Consider the following 16,661-nt stretch of genomic DNA (forward strand, 5'->3'; position numbering starts at 1 on the left):
ATATAGTGCAATTCTTATCCGGGCTATTTCTCAGCAACTAATGACCGGAATTCAATGAAAATTTATGGGAAGCTTCACTACCAAGAGGAGATGTGCATATTATCAGCCGGTTCTCGTTGGATGATTTTTCACAGAGTTATGGCCCTTTGAAATTTTCCATTGTACAAATAGTGCAATTCTTGTCCGAGCTATTTCTCAGCAACTTATTACGGGAATTCAATGAAACTTTATGGGAAGCTTCACTACCAACAGGAGATGTGCATATTATCAGCCGGTTGTGGTCGGTTGATTTTTCACAGAGTTATGGCCCTTTGAAATTTTCTATAAACTGTACATATAGTGCAATTCTTGTCTGGGCTATTTCTCCTCAAATACTGACCGGAATTCAATGAAGCTTTATGGGAAGCTTAACTACCTTGATGAGATGAGCATGTTATTAGTGGTTTCTGGGTAGATGATTTATTTAGTGAGTTATGGCCCTTTGAAATTTTTAAGTTACTAAACCATCCATTGTATTATTTTTTTCAAAGTTATGCCCCTCAAGACGTTTCCTTTTATCTGAATATAAAGTGCAATATTGTGACAAAAAAAACTTTGGGGAGCATCACCCGTCTCCAACGGTTTCTTGATTACATTGTAAGTACAACGTGAAGTGTGATTTGGGCTACTAAAAAATGATTTTACTCAATGCCAGTCGGTCTTGTCCAGATTTTACCTTATTACTATAATTGGATTATTATGTGGGCTAGTGGATAAAAACAGTTATTGTTAAGATTGTTAAGCCTGTTAAATAATTTCACTTGTAAGGAGCTTCCATTTTATTTCTTCTTAACATTTTCATCAACTTGCATTTATACTAAACAGGCCTGATTTCTCCTTTATCTTGATGTAGTATATTTGCTTATTGTTATTTTTTTGCAGTCAAAAGCTATGAAGAGACAACAACGAATGATTAAAAACAGGGAATCAGCCAGCTTGTCAAGGAAACGAAAGAAGGAGGTATGCAGTCTGGTGAAGTTTGTGTCTTTAATTAACCCTTTACCACTTAGATACATATTTTACGCATTTGTATTCCCTCAGAAAGTTAAATTTAATTAAAGACCTTCCTTACAATATTCAAGTTTTAAAGGCTTCAATTCCAACCCTTAGATACTGATGAGCAGCCAACAGCATAAAATCTGAACAGACTGCGAGTTACTCGCAGGCTGTTCTTGTTGAATGTTGATTGCACATAGCCATTTTCACTTTGCCTCTGAGAGGGAAAAGGTTAAAAAAAATTAACAGTTTTTTTCTGCTAGTTGTATTTAAGTAAATATTATCAATAATACAATTCTATGTAGACAATATTTGATCTCGGCATGTGGAGTTATTTTTTCCTAAAGAAAATCTTAGTATCTTGCTTCCTATATGAGGGAGTGGGATGTTATCATAGTCCTACTAAGTGATTTATACAAAATATTTGGCTTAAGATTATTTAAAAAAATATCTTTATAATATCCCTGTAAAGTAACAAATTCCTAGCACCACTATTTTTATGCCTCGCATGGTGTGTGAGTCTATCAACATGACTTAGATATCAAGCTCAAGTTTTGTTTCGGTCCATTCATTTTTGGTGAAGTTACAGGCCTTTGACCCACACATTTTCTTTAGAATAACAGTTTTTCGAACTTTTTCCTAACTGCTTGCATATTCTGACCTGCCTGTTTGTGTGTCAGTCTACTTACATGACTGACATCAAGATTGAGTTTCGTTCTGATCCATTGATTTCTAACGAAGTTACAGGCCTTGGACTTAACTATTTTGTCTTTAACAAACACAGCTCTTGTTTTTCATAAGAAAAAAGGCATCAAACGTAAAATGTAGGTTTGTCTTGTTTTCAGTACATGTCCACCTTGGAAGAAAGACTCCAGGAGACTTGTGATGAGAACGAGAAACTGAAGATGGAAAATCTCACACTGAGAAGTAGACTGTCACAGCTGCATTCAGAGGTGAGTGGGAGTACCCAACTGTAGCTGGATATCTTAACACTTTACCACTGAGATTCGTATTTTCACCCATTTGTTGTCCCTTGGAAAGTTAAATTTAATTTAATACCTTTCTTACTAAAGTCAAATTTAAAAGGCTTCATCTCCAAACCTTAGATACTGATGAGCAGCAAACAGCATAAAACCTGAACAGACTGCGAGTTACTCGCAGGCTGTTCTGGTTTTATGCTGTTTGCACATAGCCATTTTTTATTTGCTTCTAAGTGGGAAAGGGTTAAACTCATAAAGCATATATTATAGCCTAAAATGGTACCCTATATAATATTTATCTCTACATGTACTTGTACTTTAGTGCAGAGTATCTAGTACATATCAGTAGGAATCAACAACTTATGTGTGATAAGTTGTACTTATCGTCATTTGGTGTTGATGCAGCAAGTTTGTACAATAGCCTGCTCCCAAAAATATGAAAGTATAAGGATATTGTTCTCCAATCCTCCATTACATGATGCTAGTAAGAGGAAAGCTCTATAAAATTTTGGCTCAATATCTTGATACTTTCATATTTTTGGGAGCACCCTATTGTACATAATGACAAAAATTCTGTCATCATGAAATAAATTTTGCTATAGTTATAGTTATTATGCATGTCATTTCCAATTCGGAGCGTGGGGATTATGTGGTTATCTCCGCCATCCGTCTGTCCGTCCTGGCCACTATCTCCTCCTACACTATTAGCACTAGAACCTTGAAACTAAAACACATGGTAGCTATGAGCATATGAGCGACAGTGCACTATTTGGAATTCTGATCTGACCCCTGGGTCAAAAGCTGCCGCGTGGGGATGCGCATTGGCTGCGGCCGCGTCATTTCTAGTTTTGTCTGTATCTTTAAAAATTTCTTTCTTTTACAGAATGAGTATCTCAAGAAGTCACTGTCTGTTAGCCCCAACTTGAAGAAGACTATTGTATTGGTGTGCTGTCTGTTCTTCACGCTCAATCTGGGATCTTGGAGGTTAGGGTTGGATCATTGATAATTTAGACCTACAAGAATAATCATGTTAACAAAACAGATATTGGTATAACAAATGAAACTTTAAGACTGTTTTTTTTTTCCGGAAATAGGTTTCTTGCATAGTTATGTCTAACATCACAACATGTGAAAATTTTATTCTCGGCCTTTTTTAGAGATTGAAATATCAGAAAGTGCTTCATCGTTTTGTATTCTTAACATTCTTCAGCATTGTTTTCTACAGATAATGCATAGAAATTAAACAAAAAAGATGTTAACCACAGTTACTCTTTTTTAAATGTGTTTGATCAAAAATTTGTTGTTTGTTGACAATAAAAAATGTATATGTTGCACAATTATCAGTGATACAAATAATAGCTGTACAATTATCAGTGATAAAATGTGTTAATTGCCAATCTGTGATAAAAATAAGTATAACAGCTTAAAATGGAACATTATTGTTGCAATAAATAAATAAATAAATATGGCATCTATGATTGTATTTACACTTCAGCTCTATAATGTTAACAAGCAGGCCAGATGTTGGGACAGACTCTCTAACAGTATCTCAAGTGCACAGAGGTCGCCACCTAATGGCCGCCACACCGGAAAGCTCGGGCTCTGATCTCGGATATCCGGACACGGTTACTGACACAGCAAACCGGATTCACGATTTCTTCATGAAGTATGGGAGTACTGGGGTGCACGCTGGTGACAAGATGTTCAATGCTTCTGACGTGCCCCCAATGTGTCCTACATATTACAATAAGACGGAGTCAATGAGGTGAGATTTTCTTGTTATCTTCACTAACTACCAATGAATTTATTTGGCTTTTGAAAATTCTGTTCGGCTATATGAATTTGTTGTAAGAAATATATAGCAAAATTGAGATGGATATGAATTTGTTGTAAGAAATATATAGCAAAATTGAGATGGATTATACATGATGCCATAAATTTGGCTCAAGAAAATTTCAAGCTAGGGATGTTTGAGATGTCAATGTTTTTTCATGGTGAAATCTTTGTGCTGAACAAAGTTTTTTTAAAAAAAGAAGATTTTTCCACTAAAAAAGTAAATATCTCATTGGTTGATGATAATACACCAAATTTTCCACTTAAACGTTTTTTTTAAATCCTTTTGGGTCCATCTATGCTGCTCAGATGGTAATACACTAGATGGCAATTATTTAATTGCTTGTTCATTCCCATCCTACAACATAACTTGTTGCTACATCTGATACAAGTAGGGCAGATGTAAAATACTGATATAACTATATGGGCCTTGTTCTGGGAAAACTCGGTTAATTAGATGTGCGTAAAGTGTCATCCCAGATTAGCCTTTGCAGTCTGCACAGGATAATCAGGGACAACACTTCACCTAGACTGGATTTTCATTTAGAAGAGATTTCCTTGAAAGGACAAATTCCATGCAAGCAGAAAGTGTCATCCCAGATTAGCCTTTGCAGTCTGCACAGGATAATCAGGGACAACACTTCACCTAGACTGGATTTTCATTTAGAAGAGATTTCCTTGAAAGGACAAATTCCATGCAAGCAGAAAGTGTCATCCCAGATTAGCCTTTGCAGTCTGCACAGGATAATCAGGGACAACACTTCACCTAGACTGGATTTTCATTTAGAAGAGATTTCCTTGAAAGGACAAATTCCATGCAAGCAGAAAGTGTCATCCCTGATAAGCCTTTATCTGGTACAACACTTTACGCATGTGCAAAAAACGGTCTGCCTAAAATGTGGCTCAAATAAGAATTAAGAAACCTCTTGGTCAGGTTGGCAGAGCAGTTGGCGGGTTGGATGTATCGACATGAGGAGAAGAAGAAGAAGAAGACAGGGAAGAAGGAGGCAGAGAAAGAAGTGAAGCAGCTGAGACCTATCTCCTCTCTGAGACGAGCCATGCGGGGGGAGATGGGGCCAGGGCTGGACTCCAAGTACAGGTACACTCTTCAATATGTCCAATAAAGCAACAATCCTTAAAATCAAAACACGCCTAAAAGTTTTTGGGTTGGTTTTTTAGCTCGGCTGTTTTCAGAGAAAGCCTGAGGTATTGTCATAGCCAGCTCGTCCGCTGTCCACGTCGTGCTAAAACCTTAACATTGGCTCTAAAATCAAAGTGCTTCCACCTACAACATCGAAACTTCATATGTAGCTGCACCTTGATGAGTTCTACACGCCGCACCTATTTTTGGGTCACTAGGTTAAAGGTCATTCTATCTATGAATACTTTTAAGTCCCAAAATTATTATATGAATACTTTTAAGTCCCAAAATTATTTTCAACTTAAAGTAGTGACCAATGAGAATTTGTGTAACTTTATAGAGGGTGTATTTTCGTTGGTTTATATATTAATATATTAGTTATAGGATTTAACTCCTACATGTTAATGGATGTTGGGCGCAATGATTTAAGCCGTTAAGACAAACGACCTTGCCTATATAGGCCATGAGCAGAGGGACATGAACCCTGGGTAAGACACATAGTTAAGGTCAACTGGAGCCATTTTTGTGTGATAATTCATGAGTCTAATTTACTTTCTGATCGTTAAAGTGATAATCATGCGCATGCCATGTAGGTAAGTGATGTTCAAGCCATTGCGGACTGTACAGGCTAATCTGGGACGAATCTTCAATTTCTTGATGGACACGCAATTAAGCCCAGATAGGCCAGATTTCTCAGTGTGTGGCTTTCATAGACCTAGAACAAACTGTATTCATCCTGTGACTGCTGTCACCTGTTACAGTGTTGGTGACTATGCTTGCCCATGTTACTCACTGGTTCTCATGTTGTTTCAGTGCTGGTGATGCCAGGTACCAGATTCAGCTCTACGAGGGCTCTGACACGGGCAAGGACTTTCTGAAGGCTCTACATCGGAGAAATGACACCTTCTACGTACTCAGCTTTGACGAGGTATTGCATGGTGTTCATATCAGATGTTATCATTAATTTAGCATACAAATTACAGTAATTACTCAGGTATGAACCACACTTATGTATAAGATTCTCTTGATGTTATTAACTATTATTGTTATCATTAATTTAGCATACAAATTACAGTAATTACTCAGGTGTAAACCACACTTTTGTATAAGATTCTCCTTAAAACTGAAATCTTATAATATGAAAAAAGTAGCCCATGAGTTCAGTTCTCACAGCCGCATAAGTGACATTATGCTTCTTACTAGCTATTGCTAAGCACAGCCACCTTGTCATATTAATGTCATACTAGTATTGATTTAGTCATTAAATTCATGTTAATAGTTTTGGGATTATTAAAAAATCTCAGGAAGAGCTTATCTTTAAAAAGTTTTTTATGTGTATCAGTGGTTCATGTGTAAATGTATAAAAACTGAAAAATAATTATAAAATTAATAGAAATCATGCGTAATTGTGTCCTTCTGGTTATGTAAATTATTTAACGCCATTTCAATGAGTCATTATGTAAATCCAGAAACAGTCTGAGTCAGAGGTTTAGAAAGCATTATCTGTGATGTCATGTGCACTGCAGTGAGTGCTGGTGTTTTCCATTGAAGGCTAATGTTGTTTTTCAGGATTACTACCTGGTACCTGCTGTCTACCACAACAAGACATCCAGACCACGCATGTCACTGGTCATGCCGGCTGTCGCACTCAATGGTAGGAAATATAGTTACTGTGCCTAATTCCATAACCCTCTACCACTCAGATAAGCACTGTGACTCATTTGCAGTCCCATAGAAAGTCAAATTAAATTAAAAACTTTGAATGTCCCCCAGTCAATACTGGGGGACATATTGTTTTTTGTCCTGTCTGTTTGTTGGTTGGTTTGCTTCAAACTTTAACATTGGCCATTATCCCATAACTTTTGCAATATTGAAGATAGCAAGTTGCTATTTTGCGTGCATGTGTATCTCGTGGAGCTGCACATTTTGAGTGGTGAAAGGAAAGGTCAAAGGTCAAGGTCATCCTTCAAGGTCAAAGGTCAAATTTTGCAATATTGAAGATAGCAACTTGATATTTGGCATGCATGTGTATCTCATGGGTCTGCACATTTTGAGTGGTGAAAGGTCAAGGTCATCCTTCAAATAATTGGTACCCAAACACTGGTTAAGATACAAAAACTAAATAAAGAGTAATTCTCGCACTTGTTCATTAGCGTTTATTTCTACGTTAATCTGTATAATGCACATTTATTCAGAGGTGTAAAAATCTGTGGAAAGCTTTTCCTCCAGTAGGGATTTCTTCTCAAGTCGCCTTTACTGACTTTGTATTCACAGTAATTTTCCCTTTAGTCATAGAAACCCGAAACCAACACAAGATTTTTCCTATGATTTAAGTGTGAATATGGATGCTATTCCCATCACTATTTAAAAGTGAACTACGATATAAACCAGAATGAAATAATATGTGAGGATTATGTTATTTATCTACATTTAACATACAAACACGTGTCATTTAATTATTTATTCAATCATAATACAATTTATGAAACTGATAAAAAGATTACATATTTGTATTTGTCGTTCAACGTGTTAATTTAGAATTTAAGATTGTGAAAAAAACAACTGTTGGCTATGTGATAGTGCCCTTAGAAAGCTTATAAAGCTGCATTTCATTTGAACCTAGCTGTGTGCAAACAAGTTTTAATGCATGTGCATCAAGTGTTGTCCCAAATTAGCCTGTGCAGTCTGCACAGGCTTATCATGGGTAAAACTTACCGCCTTAACAGGATCTTTGCAAAGAACAGACTTCCATTTTAAAAAATACCATAAAAGCAGAAAGCATTGTCCCTGATTAGCCTGTACAGCTGCACAGGCTAATCTGGGATGACACTTTATGCACATGCATTAAACCCTGTTTTCCCATAACGCACCTCACTTTTCCTTTCAGAGTCCATGATGCCGCGAGATGATGAGGTGGGAATGATGCAGATCGACTGTGAAGTGATGAACACCAACCTGATCCACGTGAGCAAGTCTTCAATCCCCCGATACGCACGCGGCAAGCACAACCACACCCAAACCAACTTCAACAACCAACCAAAAGCCTGAGAGCTGGGACAGAACTTGGGTCTAACTGATTGTCATGGAAAAGTATGCTGTTTTAACAGCCTGAAAAGGCTTTTAAAATTGACAGATTTTTTGGTGGTGGACATCATAATGTGGAGACTTAAAAGACACTTAAAATGTATGATTTTAAACAGATAAAATGAGTGTTGAAATGATAATGCTTTTAATGGTTTAACATACTAACAGATTTGTAGATTGTTTTATGGAATGTCAATTGTGTGTTGAACTGATATGTGCAGCTGATTTATGTAGCAACCATGCTTTGATGAGTCTCTGTTGTTTGAAAACAACAACAATGGAATATGGATAGCGGTCTGAAATAGGTTTTATGATTGTAGACATAGTTGATTTAGTCAGATTGCTGACATAGTAGACATGTTTAAAAAAGTATCGCTAATTTATTGACTGTGATTTAGAGGCATAGAAACTATTTTTAAATTTCTGAGAATGGCACAAACCTTTTGATGCTTTTAGGAAGTGATTGTTTGTAATTGAAATAGGTATGTTGTTTTAAAGAATAGTTAATAGAACTCAGTTTTTAGATTGAAAGTAATGGTTATTGTGTTGCACGAGCAAAATGATGTGATTTTTGTTGTGTTATAGTAGTAGAAAAGATATTAGAAACATAGTGCTCAATGAAGATTTCTTCTTAGTAATTTTAAAATGAATGGAGATGTGAATTATCATTCTTAAATAGACTTTCTCTTCAAACTTTTAACACTGTATGACAATTTACCATTACCAGCTACAGGTCAATAAAATTATGTAAACTTGCAGCTTTATTACACAAAAACACTTACAGAAATCACTGTTCTATCACTGACCAAGTTAATGTATTGAATGGAGTGAGATACAAAAGTTTATTTGAAGGCAGCTGTTTTACAGATATTGTTCATGACTAATCGTCTGTCATTATAATTGTTCATAAGTGGTTGTGTCTCATGTCTTTTCTTTTATCACAATACTTACAGCATTATATACATTTGTATTTTTCGGTACATTTATTCATGGCTGCTTGTCAAAATTGATCATTAAGACTTCACATAGAACATACAGATTTAGAAATTAACTTCATCAAGTTTGGTGATTTTAATGTTTATTGTGTCTATGAATGTAAGATATGTGGACAAACGCTGATACTTCAAATAATGATTTCTTCAAAGATTTAAATATTTGAATTCCAGAATACTTGGACCATTGAGGTATTCATATGTTTGTGTATTATGTAATAAATGTGGGACACTTATGGTACATGTTTTAGGGTTTATTTTGTTTAGTTGTAGATGATTTAGCTTAGATTTTTTATTTTTATATAAGTATAATATTTATTGTGAGAGTGTAATGAAACTTTTGTCAAATGTACAATTTTGCAAGAAAAATATTTGTCAGGCGAATGTTTTGATAAATGGAACATGTTTCCAGCTGAAACGTGTATTTACAACAAATTGTATTTCAATATGTTGCTACATCTAAAGAAAAACACATCAACAAAACTTATATGCCATCTTTAGCACAAGTATAATTTTAGACTGTTTCTGCTATGAAAATGATTGTTGTTGTGTTAATTTTTATTATATATTATATAAACATGGTTTTGGGTGTTTGCATCTAATCATTCCATTTAACCTGTATGTTTTTTGTGTGAATATTGCATTTCGATTTCTTTATTTATATTTATGTGTGGAATACAATATGCAGTTATGTAATGGCATAAGTCTAATATTCCTGTGGCCTTTACTCTTACTATTTAACCATTTTATGCTTGACATTTCTGAGGGTTTTATGAAATCGCCTCATCGGTGCATAAAGGTACCATGTGCCTTCTAATTTCAATGGCTTGTGGTATCTTTTTTCACCAAGGGGGCGATATATGCTTTGTGCTGTATTGTTGCTACTATAATGATTTGTAACTGACGATGTTTGAAATGTTGTAAACATGAGGCTTGTCAGTTCGTCTCATCGAGATCTACACAATTTTGAAATCCAGTGCTGGGTATTTTTAAGGTGCCTGTTTTTGCCATATTATTACGTTGACAGGTACTTAAATAAAGTATACTTGCTTTTAATTTCCATTTTTAATGGACTTGTTCACATGTTTTTAGGTTTAAAAAAAAATCTTATTTTATACAGCATAAAAAATCTATTTTTAAATAGTGTTGAAGTTAAGATAGACAGTTGAAACATAAATTGCTCGTTGGTATTCAAAAGTTCCTTTAAGTGCAAATCTCACACTCAACATTGTGCCATTCAAGCTTGTAAACTTTGATTCTTACTCTAATGCTAGGTTATTGATACTAACATAAACCTAATAACTAATGAATAGTGCTACAATTACTGTAAAAAACATTTAAATCCATTTCAGTTGATGATTACCCATAAAGGAAATATTTTTTCTGATGAATTCATACTCAGTTTGCAGATTTATCTCTTCTTGGCTTTAATTTTGTTGCATAATATTTATCAGCTGCTATTATTACTTGACTTGTGATTAAAGTCTGGACCATGATTTGTGGATACAATGATGTGCAATGGGTTTTTATATTTAACTGCTTATTGTCAAAATAACCTATACATATTAAATGTTTTTGTTGTTGCGATCTACGAGATTTGTACCGAGTTAAATGTAAATGCTTTATTAATACCTCCCCTGAGTACAACATGCTCATGGTGATCTTTTGTGATTGCCTTTTGTCTGGTATGCATCGTCAACAAATGCTTTGTGGTGAAGACTTGAAGAGGCTGCATTTATTGTCCATTATTGCACATCTTTATGAAACTTGGTTAGAACATTTGTCCAAAAGATATTTCGGCCAATATTGAAACTGTGTCACATGAGGTTAAAATATAGCTAGGGCCTCTGGCTCAAATTAAAGAAAAAGCTTGTGAACAATTATGAAGCCACATTTATTGCTCAATCTCCACAAAACTTTGTCAATACATTGTTCATACTGACAAAATTCTAAACTTGGTTTCTTCATAGCAAAATAATATGTAACTAGGTCAAATTATTAAAAAACCTTTTTTGAACACTCTAGAGGTCAGTTAACATTTATTGCCCTGTTGTCATGAAACTTTGTAAGAGCATTTGTCCCAATTATATCTCTGACTAAGTCCGAAATTGAGTAATTTTGTGGTTAAAACTTAAATCACTAGGTAAATAAAAGAAAAGGCTCTTGAGCATTCTAGAATTCACATTTGTTCGGGCAATCTTCATGAAACTTGCTGTGATATTTGTGCTCATTGATTTCTGAAACAAGTTAGATATGGTTCCTGTCCATTGAAAAACATGACTGCCACATGGTAGGGCATTTGTCCTTATTTGGCTATAGTGAAACTGCACTCTTTAGGTGTCACTTTTTGTTTACCCTCTAACCATAAAACTTGCTTGGTATTTACCAATACATGTAGTTTGAAAATGATTATGGATTGTTCATGAACATGACTGACAAGTGTTGGCTCAGTTTTTCTTTTAAGTCTAATGTGAAAAAATGTGAACACTTTCTACTCAGAACAGTTAAGTTCCTTGTGGTCTCACTACTTCTGTGGTAAGACTGTTGTGACACCTTATAAATCAGCTATATCAAGTGTAGTTGTAGAGTGTTTGTATATGGTCGTTGTGTGCATTTTTTAACTCTGTATATCGTGTCTGATATGCTTTATGGATGTGGGTTGAGTTGTTGTGCATATATATTTCTAGTCACAAGATATCGAAAAACTTTGGCAGTTTTAATATATAGTTAATTATTTAGAGTCAACATCTAATATAATGTATATCATTTTGTTGAATTAATTTGAATACATTTGACTTATTTTCATGTTAATTATATTCGATCTTGCACAACATGAATGATATATGTATATAATATGTATATCAATAAAAGTAAAACGTTTTCATTTGTTTGATTGATTTGTGGTTCATTTCAATTGCATACATAATGGAAAGATTATGCAATAATCTTATTATGCCCCCCTTCGAAGAAGAGGGGGTATATTGCTTTGTCTGTCTGTCGGTCGGTCCGTCCACCAGGTGGTTTCCGGATGATAACTCAAGAACGCTTGGGCCTAGGATCATGAAACTTGATATGTACAATGATCACGACTCGCAGATGACCCCTATTGATTTTGAGGTCACTAGGTCAAGGTCACGGTGACCCGAAATTGTAAAATGGTTTCCGGATGATAACTCAAGAACGCTTAGGCCTAGGATCATGAAACTTGATAGGTAGATTGATCATGACTCGCAGATGACCCCTATTGATTTTCAGGTCACTAGGTCAAAGGTCTAGGTCACGGTGACCCGAAATAGTAAAATGGTTTCCAGATGATAACTCAAGAACACTTATGGCTAGGATCATGAAACTTCATAGGTACATTGACCATGACTCGCAGATGACCCCCTATTGATTTTCAGGTCACTAGGTCAAAGGTCAAGGTCACAGTGACAAAAACATATTACACAATGGCTGCCACTACAACGGAGAGCCCATATGGGGGGCATGCATGTTTTACAAACAGCCCTTGTTTTTATGTGTAGTACTATGCTTGCATTATGATTATATAAAAAAAACTACATATAACCATGTGAAATGTCTTACACGATCCAACTCATAGAAAACCCAACAAAATGAATTGTTGAAAAATGTATTCAATCGGCTGCCGGTCGGGCTGACTCAGATGCTACCTTGGGCTTTAAGCTCTGCAAAAAACGGGGCATAATCAATGTGCGTAAATTGTCGTCCCAGGTTAGCATGTGCAGTCCGCATAGCCGAGTCAGGGACGACGCTTTCCGCCAGAACAGAATTGTCGCTGAAAAGAGACGTTTTTGTAACGAAACATACCATAAGCGGAAAGTGTCGTCCCTGATTGACCTGTGCACAAAACGCTCAATCCATAAACGGACTACACATGCTAATATGGGGCGACACTTAGAAACTAAATGACCCGCGATGTGCAAAAACCGGATCTTATGCCATATGCCACCAGCGTAGCTCCAGCCTAGCCTGCGCACCCGCTAATGACACCATGTATTTGCATTTTGAAGTGTATTAGGTCCTTCCGCGCCCAAGGCTGCGTTATGTAAGGACCCGGAGTGTGTTCATGTGTAATACACGTACACAGCTATCAATACCGATGGCTATTATGCACAATATATCTAGTTATGGCTATTATTTATATTACATGTACTATATTCTATACATAGTGTAAATAGTATAATATTTATAAATATGTTATACGGTTTTAAAGTTAATCCAATGGCTTTGATCATTATTGACAATACTAATTTAACAAATAGTTTTATTGTGTGGTTTTTATTTGGTTTGTGCTGTATACGCAGGCAAGGAGCGATTTACGCTTAAATATGCTTCTACCGATGACGCTTCTGATGTTGTCCCGAGGCCGAAGACGGTAGTTCGCGAAGCGAACATTCTGTGTCACCAGGTGGCCATTTTCGAGGGACCGTAGGTCCCGAGAGTATAAGATTCTATAATCCGCACTATCAAAGGCAAGCCAGATCGATGGATTCAATCGTTCTAGATCCGGGCCTGTGTCAAGGATATCATTTTCTATCACAGCAACCACCTTCATATTGGATGATGTATTCCCAGGAATAACGACGGTATCGCTTCTCGGCCTTTTGGCTAAGATCAAAGTGTAGTATCTGAGTGGAAATGGTATGGCATAATTATATTGGCAAATCAGATCGATGGATTCAATTTTCACAATAAAATAGGAACATTGCTATAAAGTCCACGGTGCGTGTTTGTCTCATCGGCTGACCGCAAGCGGATTACCACGTGTCCTTGACACAGGCCCGGATCTAGAACGATTGAATCCATCGATCTGGTTTGCCTTTGATAGTCTGGATTATAGAATCTTATACTCTATACGGACCAAAAACGACTGATTATCTCTCATAGCAAGCAACTGATCACGCCTTATTATGACTGAAAACGCCGCATAATGACTGATCATGCCTCATAATAAATGACAACGCCTCATAACGACTGACCACGTACTATAGCGACTGACAGCGCCTAATACTGACTGAAAACGTGTTATAGCGACTGACAACGCCTAATACTGGTTGACAACGTGTTAAAAAGACTGACAGCGCCGAATAATGACTGACAACATTTTAAAGCGACTGACAATGTCTAATAGTTATTTCGACACTCGACATGGTTATACTGAAAATATGAAAATTAATACACACATCAGTGTATTAATATTACAGACACTCACTTGTTGTTATCGATATTGCCTTGAGCTAAGCGAAAAGACTTTTCAAACACAAAAGTGCGAACGAACTTACACTATTATTTAAGGGCTAACTGTATCCGATAATTAATACCAAAATCTTGATCCGAGAAACTAAATTACTGATTTGACTGAGTGAGTGACTGTGTGATTGAGTGACTGACTGAGTGAGTGACTGACTGTAAGTGAGGGAGTGAGTGATTGAGTGAGTGACTGACTGAGTGACTAAATGAGTGATTAGTATGCATCTATTTAAAATGTATTCTTTTCTATTAAGGCATTATTCCCGCGAATATATCTATTCATACGACACACGAACACCATGTAAGTGTTCATGTGTCGTATGAATAGATATCGTTGCGGGAAATTAAAATGGAATTAAATATGCAAAACAATAATAAAAACGAGCATGTTGGTATCTACAGACATCTATTTTAGCATACCTGGCGCTGAAATTTCGGCAATTGCCACAAGGAACACTGATTTTTAATTGATTAAGTTTATTTTACGAAATAGTGTACGAAATTTTCGTTGATTTTGAGTAGTAATGTTACTTTAAAAGGTTGCTGCATTCTTATCGAACGGCACCATTTAACATCAATCATTCTTTAACGGTTCAATATATCGGAAAAGTAGCCCCGGAATCGGGTTCAGGTAGACAAAATCACATCGATTGGACTATCTGATTGTTTTATTTCACTGGATTTTAAGGTATACTGGATTTTGAGCTTCTGTTAAAAGTGTGCTGCATTCTTATCGAATTTTACCATTTAAACTCAATAATTCTTTTTCGGATCAAGATATCGGAAAATTAACAACGGATTCGGATTCAGCGAGTCAAATTCCTATAGATTTCACTATCTTATTGTTTGATTTCGACGGAGCGAACGAGAGAGCGAGCGAGCGTATTTCAATTGTGCGCGTAAATGGGACGGTCTATGAAAAGGGTGCTTAATGCAAAATATGTTTTGATTATAACTTTTTTTCTTTTTCTTTTTTTTTATTTTTTTTTTCAAACTTTTAAACAACACTATAAACTGTTTATGTTTTATTAAAAAACAACAAAAAATTTTTTTTTTGTATTATATGATACATATGTATTTTTTTTATTTTTTTTTCAAAAATTGATGACTTTTGAACGGCTGTAGATATCTTAAAAATTCCAACGAATTCGTGATCAGCGTGGTCATAGGAATATAGAATTGAACATCTGTTTATTTTATTTCAACGTTATTTTTTGTTTTATAAATAAATTATTTATTTATGTTTTAAATGTTACGGACATAACATTCCGCATCTATCGCTTCAATATCATGTTCTTAATTCTATCCAACAGTTCTGCATTATAGAACAAACGTTTACAATGTAGTTAAGAAACTAAATCACTCGCATCATGCCAACAACTGAGCCTGCAATTGAAGCCGGATCGCCTTGGTGAGAAGCGTGTATACCGTAAAACAAAAGAGTATCTTTGTGTCGTATGAACGAATCTGCACTAAAACTTAATTGAGATTCACAAAGTACGGATGATATTCAAATGCATTATTTTTCTTTTTCCGGGATGTTGTTTTAGTATGTTGATACTGCATTAACAAATCTACATGTGTATGAAGTGAAAACACCAAAAATAAACAACGGTTGCGATAGACACCAATACACTGTTAGATGCCCATAATATCACTTTAAAAGAGCAACCGACATTGATTGCTATTAAAATCGTTGATTATACACGGATTGATATCCAGGACAAAATGTTCAGTACATAACCCAGAGGGGTAAATGAGAAAACCCAAAAGTGACCAGCCAGGCAGCCTCAAACTGTATGCGGCTTCGGTCAGTATACGATTTGGGGTTGCCTGACTGGTCAAGAGTATATTATACGCAGTTATTACTTAGATGCCACTGCATCTGATGAACGGCCGACGTTTATGGTCCTGCCTTTTCGTTTCATCAGAGTGTGCAAGGCTAGTATCAGTTTTAACGATCAATCGATCTTATTCCGAAAGATGCAATCAAAAACGTATATCACGCAGCTTCTAAGAAAATATGCAAGCGAGCGAACTCGGGGATTCGGCAGTGAGATTTCGACAAAATCCCTTCACTCCAATAAATGCACCACAAACTCTCGTCTGTCAACGTCGCTGCCAATGGAATACATGTTGCAGACACACTTAGGAAACAGTTGATAACCACTAAAGGAATGGGCGCGATCGCGAAATGGCTTTTCATCCAGAAGAGAAAGAGAACTCTTTACAAATAGGCACTACTTTCGACAATCACCACGTGGAGCAAATATCTTAGTGTGTTTTTACCATAAATCAGCCAATCGTGATGCAGCGACTATTAAT

At 35.9% G+C, this 16,661-nt stretch overlaps 1 protein-coding gene and 1 pseudogene across 6 annotated transcripts in view; both read left to right on the forward strand.

The window, feature by feature from the left end:
• Window positions 1–16,661, forward strand: part of LOC127840119 (cyclic AMP-dependent transcription factor ATF-6 alpha-like) — a 99,469-nt gene that overhangs the window by 58,037 nt on the left and 24,771 nt on the right. For 3 of the 6 annotated variants that reach the window (XM_052368580.1, XM_052368582.1, XM_052368583.1), the window contains 8 exons: window positions 922–999; window positions 1,881–1,988; window positions 2,899–2,999; window positions 3,511–3,780; window positions 4,783–4,947; window positions 5,803–5,917; window positions 6,559–6,643; window positions 7,877–11,945. In XM_052368580.1, the coding sequence (XP_052224540.1) occupies window positions 922–999; window positions 1,881–1,988; window positions 2,899–2,999; window positions 3,511–3,780; window positions 4,783–4,947; window positions 5,803–5,917; window positions 6,559–6,643; window positions 7,877–8,037 (1,083 nt within the window). In that variant the 3' untranslated portion in view covers window positions 8,038–11,945. Of the gene's footprint in view, window positions 1–921; window positions 1,000–1,880; window positions 1,989–2,898; window positions 3,000–3,510; window positions 3,781–4,782; window positions 4,948–5,802; window positions 5,918–6,558; window positions 6,644–7,876; window positions 11,946–16,661 lie in introns of those variants that run through there. The other 3 variants (XR_008030422.1, XR_008030421.1, XM_052368581.1) reach the window with 3 other exon arrangements.
• On the forward strand, window positions 13,675–13,774 carry LOC127840210 (U2 spliceosomal RNA; annotated as a pseudogene).

Source organism: Dreissena polymorpha, chromosome 7, assembly GCF_020536995.1.
Source record: "Dreissena polymorpha isolate Duluth1 chromosome 7, UMN_Dpol_1.0, whole genome shotgun sequence".
In the NCBI taxonomy this organism is placed as follows: domain Eukaryota; kingdom Metazoa; phylum Mollusca; class Bivalvia; order Myida; family Dreissenidae; genus Dreissena; species Dreissena polymorpha.